At 42.8% G+C, this 15,886-nt stretch overlaps 1 protein-coding gene across 1 annotated transcript in view; it reads right to left on the reverse strand.

The window, feature by feature from the left end:
* Positions 1–1,331: 1,331 nt before the first annotated feature.
* The window catches only part of plcd3a (phospholipase C, delta 3a), a 29,253-nt gene continuing 14,698 nt past the window's right edge, over positions 1,332–15,886 (reverse strand). Inside the window, exons 3-15 of the mRNA XM_080511204.1 lie at positions 12,935–13,163; positions 11,686–11,815; positions 10,473–10,698; positions 8,015–8,216; positions 7,746–7,890; positions 7,028–7,180; positions 6,778–6,930; positions 6,514–6,664; positions 6,248–6,364; positions 5,564–5,742; positions 4,678–4,813; positions 2,636–2,785; positions 1,332–2,540 (exon numbers count right to left, since the gene is read on the reverse strand). Coding sequence (XP_080367330.1) covers positions 2,398–2,540; positions 2,636–2,785; positions 4,678–4,813; positions 5,564–5,742; positions 6,248–6,364; positions 6,514–6,664; positions 6,778–6,930; positions 7,028–7,180; positions 7,746–7,890; positions 8,015–8,216; positions 10,473–10,698; positions 11,686–11,815; positions 12,935–13,163 — 2,114 coding nt within the window. The 3' untranslated portion in view covers positions 1,332–2,397. The remainder of the gene's footprint in view (positions 2,541–2,635; positions 2,786–4,677; positions 4,814–5,563; positions 5,743–6,247; positions 6,365–6,513; positions 6,665–6,777; positions 6,931–7,027; positions 7,181–7,745; positions 7,891–8,014; positions 8,217–10,472; positions 10,699–11,685; positions 11,816–12,934; positions 13,164–15,886) is intronic.

Consider the following 15,886-nt stretch of genomic DNA (forward strand, 5'->3'; position numbering starts at 1 on the left):
TAAATCAAGTTTCTTCTTTGTTTTGTTGCATTGTTTTTTCCCATATGATTTTCTCAGTAGTTTCCAAACCCTTTCAGTCTTTTGTCCTATTAATCGTGTTTGTTTTCAATACAGATTAAAGCCAACTTTTGCTGGTTTTCAAAATTCCTGCTCGCATACGGATAGTTGTATAACATCTTCAAATTATATTTTGTTGTAATATCGATGCTATTTCAAAGTTCTTTTCCATTTTCCATCAAAATGCTTTATTTTTCTCTTTTCTCTCTCAGTCTTTTAGAGTAAATAAAAAAAAATCTTTCCCCTGGTTTTCTTCTGGAAGACTTAGCGTCTCTAAGATGGTCTTTGACTGTCCAATCTTGTTATTGACCACAGCACGGTGCTGCCCTCTGACGGGCTGCTGACCTGCACAGGATGTTCTCTGCTTCTGGACAAATAACAGACTGAAAAAAAAATAAAATTACAAGATAGAAACCGTTTCTCATCTTTTGCTTGACCTGTCTCAACTTTGTGAACGAAATCATGGACACAAACACTCAATGCTACAAACAATCTTTATGTCAAATTGCGTCCTAATGTAGGACAGACTTGGGTCGATTGACATCATTTATGAATCTGTATGTTCGCTGTACTGCTCCTTCTCTCCATTTTTTACTCGCCCAAACACACACACACACATACACATAAAAAAATCAGCAGCAAACTCCTGCACGAGGCTGCACTGGAAGTCTGTGGTCGACAAAGTGAAGTGGAAGGAAGGCAGAACGGTTCCTGTGTACACAAGTACTCACCGCCACTTCATACTGTGGCCTGCCTGTCAGGTTGTCGGTAATCAAAGAGTTGATTGACACCACCTTCATTTCATGCTGCTTCTCTCTCTCTCTCTCTCTCTTGAAAGTGGCTGGACGATGTTGAAAACACTGGAGTAGTTTGAGTTTGAGTGATTTGCACAGTGCAGTTCCATTCAGGTGTGAGTGAGTGAGCTGCTGCGGGTCGATGACGCTTTTCTGCAAACCTGCAGTCTCAGGCGGGCCAGAACCTCCCACTCCAGCGTGAGCTTATGAGTGAGTAATCGTTGAAGATTTATAGTGTTTGTCTTTCACGGCACAGAGACACTTTTAACTCCTTCATGTTCTTTCAAGCTTCGTCAACATTCAGTTGTGGTGTAAAGATGGAGGCCAAAGAAGCTCAGACATCCCCTTTTACATAATCCTCCTTATTACATTATGTTGGATTAAGCAGTATAGAAGATGAATAAAACAATAAGCAATAAAATACAACACTATTTTCTTCTAATCTCTTCCTCACAACAACAAAAAACAACTCACGCAGCGATGGGTTAATAGTGCTTTATAGAAACAGAATTTTCTCTTGCTCACATATTACAAATTGACATTCACACCACATGAGCAATACGCTTTTAACACTGCAACCATCAGTTCCACATTACATCTCCATAACATAAACTATAATTACAGTGATTTCTGAGCGTCACCAGTCACTTGTGAACATTTCAACAATCGATTAACATCATAGATCTTTAAAAATCCTTCACTGTTGCCTCTAATAATTAGTGGTTGTATTAGAGTGTTGCAATTCATGCTATAGTGCATCATTAACACTTTTCTAAAAGTTGAATGCCAGGACAGGAAGTGGAAACGTTTTTTTTTTAATAACTGTCAGTTGACAAGCAGCCTCTATGTAGATCCAACACAGTTTGTCTAAACAGTTTGTGTTTGCTGAGGTGACTTTTCTAGAATGCATAGGTAAACATATACGTGCTTTTAAATATTGCCTGTAGCTCAGATTAATTTGTAAGTCGTGGCATCCTACTGCCATTCCAGAGAAAGTAAAAGTGCCGGAGTACACGGAACAGAAAGTAAGACTAAAATTGAGTATTGTATTTGTCCGTGGACGACACACCCTCTCATTAAACATCAACAAAGTATTTCACAGTAAGAGTTAAAATGTCAAGATCAGCCATGTTTATCTATTTTAATCAGAACGAGTTAGGTGTCATTTAAGTGCTAGTTTTTAGTTAAAACTATCTTCATAATTCAAGTTAAAAACAAAAATACTTCGGTATAAAATCTGTTGTAATACTAATTCTCAAATAAGAATGATGCAGTGGTGAGATAACATGTTTCCTCTCGCTCTTAAAGTGCCTCCAGTCAGAGTGATTTCTGAACCAACCGTCACCACTGGCTTGTTTCTAGTGTTCGGCACTGAACAGAGAACTTTCTGCTCCATAGCATCTGTGCGTCAACGTGCTTTTTAATCTCTCATCCTGAAGTGGAAGTGAACCACTGGAGGCCTTTCCTGGGACACTGGCGGCCCGCAGCAGCAGCAGCAGCAGTGTTTCTCTCCTCACATTCAGATCTCCCGTCTCCACCTGCGACATCACGCCTTTCTCTTGGCGGCGGCCATGCGCTCCGACACGGTTTTGACGGGGACTCCTTTGCGGGCCACTTTCACGTGTATGAAGAGCGTGGCGGGGGAGAGGCTGGACCCGTCGGCCTTCAGGAGGTGGACGTGGCGATAACCTGAGAGGACAAGAGAGCACCGCGGGCGTCACAAACAACATTCCGGGGGGGGGGGGGGGATAGGCGGCTCTGAGACGCGCCGGCTGGACGTGCACCTGTGCGCAGGCTCGTGAACGGCAGAGTGAACTGGCCCACAAAGTCGTTCTTTGCCGTGTGGTCGTGGTCCTCCACCACGAAGCGCACCAGGGCCAGATCAGGGACCTGCAGCTGGAAGCACAGGGTGCAGTCCCACCGTGGGTTGAAACCTGTAGAGGGCGCACAAGAGCCGTGAACACCACATGTGGTGCAGGAGCATTGGAACAAACTGATCATGGCGTTGGAAAGGAAGGACTCCTGCAAAAACATGTGAAAGAGAAGCATCGGAGAAGAAATGATCTCCAAAGAGGCTCAATGAACACATTGGTTGCCTCTTTACATTATAATGAAGTAAAACTATCTAAACAGATTTTTAGACACAATAGATAATTAGTTGTTTAAAAAAAAAAAAAGTTATATACTTATTTTTAGTTTTGATTTTAATCTTAAATCGAGATTTAAATATTTCATATTGGACAGATAATTTCACATGTAATTTTCTTCTCAAATTTAGGTTTTATTTCAGGCAACCCTTTTTTGATTTGAAGATAAGATAAGATATTCTTGAATATTCAGTGGTATTTGCAGATCTACTCAGAGATTCAACAACAGCAGCAGGTATAATTGCTCTGTGGCAGAGCTGAAGGGGCTGGTTCAGCTCCCACAGTGTCGTGGAGGGGATGACAGGCGTTGTTGTCCATGATGGATTCCAGCTTTGCCAGGGTCCTCCTCTCTCTCACCTCCTCGACGGTCTGCAGCGAGGCCTCCAGGACAGAGCCAGCCCTCCTAACCCGTCTGTTCAGTCTTTCAATGAGGTGAGAAAAGCATTTTTGCATGTCCCGTGTCTTTTTCTTCATTTGTGGTGTATTTCTGTTACAGCACTACCTATATGTCTGGCATATGTACGACATGGTTTTGAATAGATTTTACGGTGCGGTGTGGACGGGAAAGGTTTTTAAAACAAAGGTGAGAAAAGAGATCATTTTGGCTCGTGTGGACACGGCCAGAAGCTCCTTGGCCTCTTCAGTCCACATCCTCACCTACCTGGTGATAATTGTAGGACGACTCGTCCATAAGACTGCCACCCCGGGCAACTGGCCCACGGACAGCACCCTCAGCAGACAACTCGTCCGCGGATGGGATTTCAGAATATTTTTGAGAAAATAAATCCTGTACAATGTACTTTTACACTTTATTATTTCTAATTGATATTTTATATATATTTTTCATATATATGTCCATATATATTTAGTGTGGTATCACATGGCTTTTTTTTTTTTTTTTATCTTTGTTTACCATTCTTGTCATGGTAAACAAATTGAACAAAGTGCATGTAAATAATGTTTTAGGAATTACTTTTGATGAAAAGCTCAGTTGGAAGCCACACATAAATATCCTGAAGTCAAAATTGCAAAATGCTTTGGGCATAATGTGTAAAATCATATCAGTATTAGATCAAAATTCACTCAACTTATTATATAACTCCTTCATTCTTCCATATCTGAGTTATGGTGTGGAAATATGGGAAAATAATCATAAAACAAACATTGATCCTATTTTTGTTTTTACTTCAGAAGAAGGCCATTACACATAAATCAAGCTGATTATTATGCCCCCAACAAATCCTTTGTTTGCCATATCAAAGACCTAAAAATACACAATACTGTCGACCTTAATACACTTTTGTGTCATATATACTTAATACTTCTTCCAAATGTGTCAAATATACTTCAAAATCCAATCCTTTAAATCAATAATGCTGAAATAAGGAGTCGTGGATGAGTTGTCCGCGGACTCCCGGTGGTGGGGGTTTGTTTGCTCAACCATTGGTATGTAAAAGGTCCGAAGGTGAATCAAGTTGTGATCCGAGTTACCGGGTGGGAGGGAGGGCTGATATGCTTTCTTTAGCAGTGTGCATACAGCAAATCCAGAGTTCTAGTGTGTCTTGTGTGGCGCTGGACACGCTGCATGAGGAGGTAATGCAGATGAGGGACTCGGGGTGGGGGATGTCACACATGCACCAATAGCAGCTGAAAATAAAATCACAAAAGGTCTGAGTTACCATTGTTGTCGATGCGATGAGTTTTGCCTCGCGTGTTGTCGATCCCCACCCCGTGAATCTCCACCCACACCTGTGGATCCACGATGGAGCTCATTTTGTCCGTGTTAATTTTGGGCAGCTGCTGTGCAGATATTATCTGAAATGGAAGAGAAAATTGACACATGACTGGAGAAGCACCAACGTTGCAGTAATCATTTGTTGAACAAGGTAGGAAAAGGGGAATTTTTCACAAACTATACAGCACACATCTCTACCTGCAGACTTAGAATCAGTGAATAAAATAAAAACTGCCCTCAAGAAAGTAAAGAATCTGCCGATGGAAGACATAAACAAAACTTTCTCCTGCATTAAAGAATTGCCTTTACACCACAGCTATTAGAACACAATGGCACCTTATCAAGAAACTGAATGATAAGACAGTATTAAAGGTATAAAGTGCAGCTATGAATGAGAGTATATAACATATAGTCACTATCCTTTGTAACTGAGGGAAGGTTGACTTTTCTAGGGGAGATGGGATTGATTGATCTCTCCTCTGGTTTATCCACCCTTTCTCAAGATGAACTAATCAAATTTATATCCCCTGCATGCTGATTAATGTTAAGACTGGACAAAAAAACAAAACAAATGAATGGTTGTTGACAGATCATTGTAAAAAGTGAAAAGACAGGTGATAGCTGGAGGCGTTAATTCAAAAGCAGGACGACAACAGAAGGGAAACAGCATCCGACGCTATGGTTTGTATGTCTGGCCACAGGAATGCAGTCATCCACCACCGCCTTTCATTTGTATACAACCTTATCTCTACAACCTCGTCCTTCTCTCCAAAACACCCGCTCCCTCCTCTGCTTTCATCCGAAGTCACCCGCCACTCGCTGCCGCTCACCCGTATGGTCAGCTGGGTGGGGATGTGACCCGGACCCCCTCCCGTGATCTCCGGGTTGAAGTTGGATGTGGGGCTGCACATGAAGTCGGGTTTGAGGACGTAGCCACAGCGACCGTTGGGAAGGAAGCGGCCCTGGTTCAGGTCCATCTGTTCCCCGGCTGTCTGGAAGTTCAGAGCCACTGCGAAGCACAAAGACGAGGACGGAGTCGGAAACATCCTGCTTTTTAAGGACCAACCGGGAGAGGAGGCACAAGTACTGTGGCTTCATAGGTGAGAAGTAGTAGTTCCTTTGTGATAACTAGATTACTATATGCGTTGTCAGGTGTGACTCATGGAACGCATGCATAATGGCTCAACGACCTCAATCTATAGATAAACATGAAGTTTAATTCATTTAATTCATTAGAATGCTCAAACCTTCACCCAACCTCTGTAATCTAATTATAATAAAACCACAGACCACTGTTTGATTATTCTGTTAATGTTCACATAATTGTTGGATTAATTTCAGTTGACACAACCTTTGTGTACCAACAATAAAAGTCGGTGACATCAGTGTGTTATGATGTGGCAGAATTGATTTTTCTTTTTTTACTGCTCTCTGACCATTTTCCCGTCAAAAATAAATTGCTTTAATATGCTGCCATCTGAACAGCATCCTAGCTTGTAGTGTGGAGTACCGACCCATCTGGCAGCCGCCATTCCACATTTCCTGAGGATCATAGTTGGATGATTGGAGGCGCTGGCCAGAGGGGTAGATCCGGCTCAGCTGCCTGCTGTTGTGTCTTACAAACAGCTTCCCTGGAAATGAAAAGACAGGAAACAACATGCTATCACACACTGGAGGCTGATTGCATTTTCTGCACAAAACATGTGAAATTCAAGACTCTTTTTCACTTTCCTCTCAATAATGTAAAGATACAAGATTGCAAGATTTTGCACAGTCATACCCGTGTCCTTGATGAGCTTGAGGGCGTCACTTTCAGAGAAGGAGGACATTTCATTTGGCGGTAACTCGGACACGCTTTCAATCCCACGAAAAGGGACACTCCTGCAGTACACCACCAGCTCCGACAGCTCGGAGCTCAGTTTAGCACAGACCTGGTAAATGCAGGCACAGACAAAAAAAAAAAAAAAAATTGGTTGATTAACTTAAAGCAACGGCGTTTACACGCCCACCCCCCCGGTTCAGTATCTCGTGTTTTAGGAGTGACCTTTACGGGGTCTTTCTTGGGAGTGCTCTTCGTGCTGCTGGCCAGCTCATCTTCAGAACTCGAAGAGAAGCTGGCCGAGCTGCCGGTCTTGTCCAGTTGACCCAGATGAGGAGTGTGCTTCTTCCCTTTCACCAAGATCCGTCCCTTCAGGTCCTATAAGAGAGTTCATCAGGACAAATAGCTTCATTATAAACCCCCCCCAAAAAAACAGAGAGTCAGAGGTCAGAGAGGTGTGTGTTGTGTGTTGTACCTCAGGAGAAGGCAGCTCTTTCAGTGGCTGGTCACTGAGCACTTTGGTGAGCAGCTTCTTGCCCAGGATGGTACGAAGGTGTTTGGCCATGACGGCCTGCTGTTCCACAGAACAGTGGTTCTCCAGGGACAGGACTATAGGGTATGGGGACGCCTGAAAGACAAAACCCAGAGGACACATGAACCTGTACCGACAAACACTGGAAACAGTAGGCCACCACAGCGTTCAAAGCTCCTTACACATGAACCTGGATTCTTTCAAAGACACCCAGACTCTTATCTGGACTTTAACTTTTAGAATTACACCTGGATTCTTCAAACCCGACCAGGGCTCCCACCTGCGGGGTTCTATCAAAGAAAGCAGAGACGCGCCAATGTACAAGGATCCCGCTAAATTGCTCTTTCAGATTGGATACATTTTGCGGGTGATTTAGAAAGAATTACACCACAAGTGACATCATGTTTTAGACTTTGTTTACACATGTAAGATATGGTTGAGACACCATCGGTGAATTTGGTTTTGACACTGTGACCATGGAGTTTGAAAAAAACGTACACTGCACATTGTACATTAATCTCTCAGCATACACTACAAATTCTAAAAACTCTTAAAACTAAAACAACAACCTGGATCCATGAAATTTAATTTGGGATAAACAGAGATGAACTCTAAAAAAGTAAACGTGAACCTATCCCACCAAATCATGGTGTGTGTTTACCTTGAAGGCGTACTGAGCAATGGTCTCGATGACCTCCTTGAAGGGCACCTTGGAGGTGAGCGTGTGTCCGTGGTAGATGACAGGTTCGCCTTTATCTCCGTCCCAGCAGTCCAGCTCCACGCAGCGACAGCCCTGATTCAGAGCTCTGGTGGTGACATGTATCAGTCATTTCATCTCCCGGGGGGGGGGGGGGGGGGGGTAAATAAAAAAAAATCCCACATTTCTACTCAGATTAATGGACGCTGGTCCGCCGGTCGCCGTCAGAATACCTGATGTATGGCTCCGTGCTGCTGGTGCCGGTGACTTGGTCCTTGGTGAGGTAAGTGTTGTGAGAGGAGGAGATGAAGTAGTGGGGCAGCGGGCGGCTCATGTCCTGGTGGACTCTGGTGTGGTCGGGGTTCAAGACGTCGTTCTCCCGTGACAGCATGTACATGGTGAAACCGTTCTGGGTCATGAACACGTTCTTCTGAGCTGCAAGAAACGCCCACGGTTTGTTCAATCAATGCGCCGCCGTGGCGTGGGCTCAACGGCGGAGCTGCACCGCAGGGTCCAATCATCGCAAATGCAAAACACCTGAGGTTTATACTGAATTAAACACTTGAACCTGAATAGATCTAAATAACGATTCAGCATTTTATTTGACATTCAAGCCATTTTCAACTAACACAAAAAATTCTTAGGCTTAAATATTTTTAATAACATCCAATACAGTTTTACCTTGAGTTTGCCTTTTACAAAATAATACACAATTTTTGAAAGGTTACATTTTAGCAATGTTGATATATATATATATATATGTTAAAATCATTAAAAAAAGCAGTGCAGCTAAACAATATAACTGACATCCTCCATAATTAAAATGTAGATAAATTCAAACGTGTGAGATTGTCTTGAATAAAACGTAACTTTACGAGAGCGCTGTAGTACAGAATCACATTACATTATTCAACACACACACGCATACAAAAGTTTTGGGTTTCATGTCTTTTTATTGATTCTGGTGTTCTGGTTTAATTGTGCTGTGTCTTATTTTCACCTTATTCTGTGTGTATATGAGTGTATCGTCGTGCCCTGGTTGGTTTGTCTCTCTTAGCCCTGCCCTTTAATCCTGTTCAGCTCCCTTCAATGTCTGTCCCTTGGTTGATATCATCGTTTAATATCGATATTATTTATTCATTTCTAAGTCCACTTCTTGCGCCTCACAGCCATCTCACTCATTGCCTGTCATGTCCATTCGAATTATTAAAACGTTTCTGAAATACTAAATTCATGGGTGAATGAACCAACCCTTTCTCTCTCTTGGGAGAGCATTCTTCAGCAATCCTGACCCAAACATTTAAGTCTCAAATGTCGTCAGCTCCCTGCTTATAAAAAGGATTGTCAGGCTGATGATGATTATGACTTGCAGACTCAAGGTAACCAGGTAATTGGAGGGTTGGCAGCAGACACCGATGAAAGATGTTGCTGTGATGACTGAGGACGGGCTTCTTGCTCCGGCTCTATTCAGCGGAAACAGCAGATCAAGATGATTATAACTGCCGGGTGTGAAGCGATCACGACAGAGGCAGTCTCTCAGCGTTGCTCCTCTTTCAACTGATCTGCTTTTAAATCCCTTTTTTTTAAAGTCTCAAAAGTAAAAATGAGCATCATTACCTTGTAATAAAATCTGTGGGAGAAGAGCAACTGTCTCACTGTGTTTCCGTAATAAGTCATATTATCGTGCTCCTTCAATACTATCCTACAATAACATCGGACAAAAAAGATGGCTAAACTTTATAAAGATAAAAAATCGTACAGAAGAGGCTCCTCGTCCAGTGTGTTACGCAACTATTTCCTTATGTCTTTTGTGATTCCAATGAAAAAAATAGGAAGTGACCATATTCTGTCATTTATCCAGTTTTTCTTGTTTTCTTGAAATTATTAATATATTAATTCTTACTCTTATGAATAATATATTTGAAAATAATATTTTTACAGTAATTGTTAAATATGAGCAGTGCGTTTAAGTTCGTTTCATTAGGTTTTTTTTCAAGTTACCTGAAGACTGTTTTCATTAAATTTTTTAAAGTGACATTCGTTCTATAATTATTCTTACTTATTGCCTAAAGCCATTACATCGATCACACATATGGTTTTATATTATAGCTTATTTGCCTTATTGTATTACTGGAACCTGAAACTCTCAGTTCTAAAACTGTATATTTTATTGAAAATACTCGGTCTGCATTGACTAAAAAATAAAAACATACCTGAAATGAATGTGTCCTTTATGGTGAATTTTTATAACAAGAAGTGCTGCTCTTTAGTAATAAACTAACATTATTTATCAAAAGGTTTTACTGAGGCACTTCAGTGGTCCAAAAGTGTTACTTAAACATAAATATAAACTTGCAGATACACAGTTTCTGACACAGGTACTTTTTGTCTTGAGTCTCATTCAAGTGTATGGTTGTTTCATTGTTTATGTGGGTAGAATCAATGACTTTTCTCAGTGAAACATATATTTTAATGTTAACTTGTACAAATACATTTTAATCCGACTGCCGCGACAGCCTGTTTGTTGCATATCAAGTGTTTATGTTGGACATATTTGCTCTGTTTCACCATGATCATCTTTCATGTTTGTCTTCCTCAGTCTGAATCCCTGTTTCATCAGTCAGGAGTGTTTATATGGAAATATCACGGGTTCATCCTTCAAATCCTTTAACGAGTGCTTGTAATACCTACCCCAGTCATTGAGCTCATAGGTGAGTATCAGGCTCTGGGCATGATTCAGAGAGGCGTCTTCTCCTTGATCGCCCAGGAAGTCTCGCAGCTCGGCGGTGGAGAGCACGCAGCCGTTGCTGGAGTAGTGCCTGAACACGGCGTCGAGCTCGGGCCGTCTCAGCAGCTCCCTGCAGAACTCCTCGATCTCTACATGGTCCAGGCGGCCGTCACCTGATCGGTCGCACCGCTGGGATGCGAGGGAGTGGAGGAGAGAGGGAGACGTACAAATGTCAACCGCAGGCGTGCTTTTATTCGGGGTGTGCGCCGAAACCCCCTGCGGGGGGGAGAGCATCTCGGTCATAATTCAGCCCAGCTGTGCACACTTATATTACAACTACCTTTCTCTGAGGAGGGCCAGTAGAGGAAATTGCTGAGAGAGGGAGCATAAAACCAACAAATAGTCTGTAATAGAGAGCTGAGGGACATAGCAGGTAGTAATCCCCCGCAATAAAGAAATAAATAGCTCTTGATTTGTTGTGAGGAAGATGGAAGGAAGAGGGTATAAACCTTGTGATGTGGGTGAGTTTGGGGGGGGGCGGTGCGGGACTGCTGCTATGTCGGTAATTGAACACAGACACTGAACTCCAGGGTGTCCGAGGAAACTGATAACACCCAAACTAATATACACCGGGCACATCTTCGAGCTTCTCCCAGTGATTCTCGATTGGAGAATCGCAACCTAAAAACTATCACAAAGGCCTTTGTCGAAGTCAATCGGCAAAAGGTAATCACACTTCTTAACAGCAGGGGGCAACAATGCATTGTAATGTGGGCTGAACACTATCATTTCATACAGCAGAAGAAGACACATTTAGCTATGCCTTTAAAAGACAGCAAAAAAACAGGTATGACACAGATTATGAAATATGAATTTCATTGTATTGAGGACAAGTGATATCAGTGTATTTTGTGCAACAAGCTGCGTGAGAAAATTACATTTCGAAACTAAATTTCACTGCCGATCAATTTAAATTCATATTACTGCATGAAAACACCGTTTAGTTCGACTCTTAACATCTCCGTTGTTTATCACTGATCTTGGTTATTTTCATAGCGTCGGCACACTGTCACACTCCATTAGACCCTTTTGACGGAAAGAATTAGCAGAGTTGTATATTCTCCTTGATTTGAGTTGCAGCTTGTCACCAGATACAATGACTCACACGACTCTGACCTTGAACAGGGAGCGGGCGTACTGCTCACTCAGGTCGATGTTGATCATCTGCAGCAGCCACTTCACCTCGTCGTAGCTCATCTTCCCGTCCTGGTTCTGATCCGCTCGCCTCAGGTAGCCTCGGATCCAAGTGGGTGGAGTTAAGAAATAAACCAGGGATTCATAATAGTAGTTTGATTCTTGGCTGTCCGCGGGAGGTCTGCATGTTCTCCCTGTGGCTGCCCAGGGGTTTTCCAGTTACTAAAGAGTACCCTTCAAACTTGACTGAACTCCAAAACTGCGCCTAACTTGCCGCTGAGTGTAATTGTGCGTCTATTTGAGTTTGCCATGTGATATACTCGTGATGTGTCCAGCACGTACTCTGCATTTCACCTGATGGCAGCCGGGATGGGCTCCAGCTCGCAATGACCCTGACTCAGTAAAAGTGGGAATAGGAGATGAACTTGATTACGATCTAGTCAGTTAAGGATTTGTTATTTGGCCCTTTGTCACAAGCCGTTTTAAGAGCAGTATGACTTTTTGAGTTTTCAAGATATTTTTATAACATAACTTTGCACACTGATCAGGGTCAGAGGAATCATTTCTCTTTTACGCATCGAGGTTTGGCAAGCTATCTCTTCACCGAGCGGACAAGATCCACATTAGGCGCAAATATAAACCCCAAACTCCAGTTAAAGTCAAGTTGAGACTTCGGCAGTCTTTGAAATGAAGAGATCGCCTCCAAAACAGTATGTTTGTTATTCACAGTAAAACTCTCTGTTTGCTTTTTGCCCAACAGTGTTTCGACAGGCTGTCTTGGAACTCGTGCCCTTTGCCCTGTCGAACTCTTTAGCACATGGTCAACAAATGAATCGATTTCAGCAGCATGAGGATTTTAAATCCCCCAAAGCCTTTAAAGCGTACACGTATTTAGCACATTCCGTGACACACATATTGCAAAGTGCTCCCATTTTTTTTTTTTTTGACGTCAACATTGTTTGATGTGGAAAAAGAAAGCAGGAGAGGGTTAGACGGAGCTGCTGTGAAGAGCCGATATTCTACCTGACACCTACACTCATATCGTCCTTCGGCTGCAAAGGAATTGTATTTAACGGTGAAAGATTGGCTATATTTAGAAAGGGTTTTCTTCCCCCTCGCCGTTACTCCTCACCTTAACTATGCCGTGGACGTGGGAAGGCACATGTGACAAGTCACCATAGTGATGCTGCTGCTATATTTATTCCCGCATATTGTAAAATGGGCAGGATATTGGTCCAGCTTCTCCTTCTGGGTCATGCTGGCCACACGCTCCTTCAGCGTGCGGAGGCCTCGCACCCAGCGCTGGGCCTCGTCCTCACCGGGGCACAGCAGGTCCAGGCTCTTCCTGGCTCCCCTGAAGACCACCGTGAAGCACTGCTTCTCTGGCACCGACCCGGACAGCCGCCTCAGGGCCTCCGACTTGCAGCCCTCGCGCACACACTCCACCTCTGTCACTGCAACTGGGGACGAAAATTGGAAAAGAAGCACACACAAAAAAAAAGAAATGAAAAGCTTGTGTGGATGAGTAAGCTGCAGTGGCAGGAGGCCGGATCAACATACGGAGCAGCAAAAGGTCATGAGGTCTTTCTTTTTTAGATAATCGTAAATCTTAACAAGCAGAGTGACTCAGCAATGAGACATATAACATACATGCTTCTCAGCAGGACCTTAAGCACGAACAAGGATATGCAGGTATAACTCTATACGTTTATCTCACTACCCTGCGAACAGAAACATGCAATGTCCTCTAAATGCATGTGCACAGGACAGTTTTTAAGGCATTGGGCCATCAACCTTTCCACCGTATCTCACAACACCAGGTACAGTGGAGTAAATATAAAAATAACTGAGCTAATTAACTCAGAGAGACACATCTAGCCAGGAGGAAGGAGAACGCAGCACTGATGCATCCAGTCCTGTTATCAGGTCGGAGGAGGCACACACACACACACACGCACACGCACACATGCACGCACGCTCGCACGTACACGCACACATACACACACACACACAAGACAATATAGCGGGCAGAAACACGGGCCTTACTCTGCAGGATTGTCACATGATCTTCAGGAATTTTCATGCATGGCCATCTTTAAGAGTAAGAAGGTTAATGTTGTTTTTTGTTGTTGTTTGTTTTTTTTTAAAAAAGACTGAGATCACAGAAACTCAAATAACCACTTAGAAAATCTGGACAATCGAAGGTTGAATAAAATGTGGTCTGTCGGGAGAGTACACGTTCAGATGGTCGTCTCAGAATGTGATGTAAAAAAACATGGATTCATCCTGCCTTGTACCAGCTGCTGGCCATGTAAGGATGATTTTATTTCCAAATGCTTTTCCTGGTTTAAGAAAGTAGACAAATGAAATGACTTAACTCAGGTCAACTGAAGCCAAACAGCCGACCTGAATATTGTCGACTATGCTTTTTTTCATTATCAGATGTTTTACCAAACAAAGCACAAACATTTCCTCAACAAAGCTTTTCAGGAACTTCAATGAGATCATTTCATGATGAGGTCTCCATTAATTAATTCCAACACAAGTTTACATTAATTAGTGGATTTGATTTCCTTCCAATTTGTAAGTGAGCACTATTTCAATGAGGTGAGATGAGAAACACACGATGAGAACTTTGTGAATCCATCATGGGATGCTACAAACTTCATGTGCATTTCGGAGCCTGTGCTTCCTTTACTTTTATCACCAGGCCCCAGTTTGTCCTTCGACTTACATAAGAAAAGCACGTGTTTTTCCCTTTTGTGAAAACCATCAGTATCACTTTGCTGTCAACATTCCTCAGCGTGACACTGTAAGTCCTCTAATCAGGGTCTTAAGGTGGGTATCATTTCACCAGAGGGGCCACTGCTCAAGGTTTAGATTCACAGCTATAAATAATCTCTAAAGCTCACATTTGCAGAACTGCACTGTGAGACCGATACAGAAAGAATGATGATGATTCTACCCGACACAACAACTTTATTCAGCTGTGAACCTCCGCTCTTCTCCGAGACCATCCCTCAGCTGGGCGAGACTGTCAGTGCTGACAATAGCCTCATTCTCCTGCTGGAGGTCATAAAATCCTCTGCTGTCCCACCTCTTCCAAATCACTCCACATTCCTGCTTTGTGGGTGTCCCAGAGACGTGGCAGAAGTGGCATGTGAGTGTGTGGAGCAGCGTGTGGCGGAGCCGTGCCGTCAGATGGAGCCGGACCCGGAGTGGCGGCGGGAGCCCGGATAAGAGGGGCTTTAGGAATAAAATACTTTCCAACATCACAAACAGAGACACAAACACAACAGAGCTGGAAGAGCCAAAAAACAAAAAAACAAAATCAGATGACACTGTTTAACCTTTTTCTTTGTAATAAATCGTCATGGATTTTGGTAATTCTCTACGATGGCTGCTTAAATTGATGTTTTACTATTAAACTCTGTTTTAATCAGAATCAGAATCGTCTGATTCTGATTCTGATTAAAAGAGAAGAAGGCCAACACACCTGTTTTAATCAGGCGTGTTGGCCTGTCTTCAACTCTCATTGTCTCTTCTTTGAATTGATCTTCCTTATATTTAAGGTTGGGGTTGTCAAACATATGGCTGGTGGACCAAATCTGCCACACAAGAGCTTCCATTCCGGCCTGCAAGATGACTTTAACAGAGTGGAACAGGTAAAATGGTGTAGCGTTCGCATCAAAGCTAAACTCTTAAGAGTATATGTGTATGAGTCACAACATATTAAGCATGTATCAAACATATTACTGAAATTGCCCTATTTTTTTTTTTTTTTTTTTTAATGTCCATACCTGAGGGAAAACTGAGGCAAATGTTTGGAGTCGTTTCTAGATTACGCCCTCGTTTTTCCCACATGAGATCAAATGAACTGAAATAATTTGACGGCCCTGATTTAGGTCATCAGTGTGTCTTAAAGTCCGAATAGAGGAGCCCGACATGTGTCCTAGATACTGCTCTGGCAAAATCAAATTAATAGTGAGCAGTTTTCCTCACGAGGAAGAAAAACCCCCTTTGAGTTTTTCTTCCTTTGTTCGAATCATTTCACTGTTACACACACACAACAATGGAGAAAGCTGCCATATCAAGTGCTCGACGTCCAACCGGAACATTTCGGGGACCGTTTGGACAGATGGACACGTCAAGATCGAACCTGTAACCATGCAACCTGCTCGCC

This window comes from Blennius ocellaris, assembly GCF_963422515.1.
Source record: "Blennius ocellaris genome assembly, chromosome: 16".
NCBI classification, from domain to species: Eukaryota; Metazoa; Chordata; class Actinopteri; order Blenniiformes; family Blenniidae; genus Blennius; species Blennius ocellaris.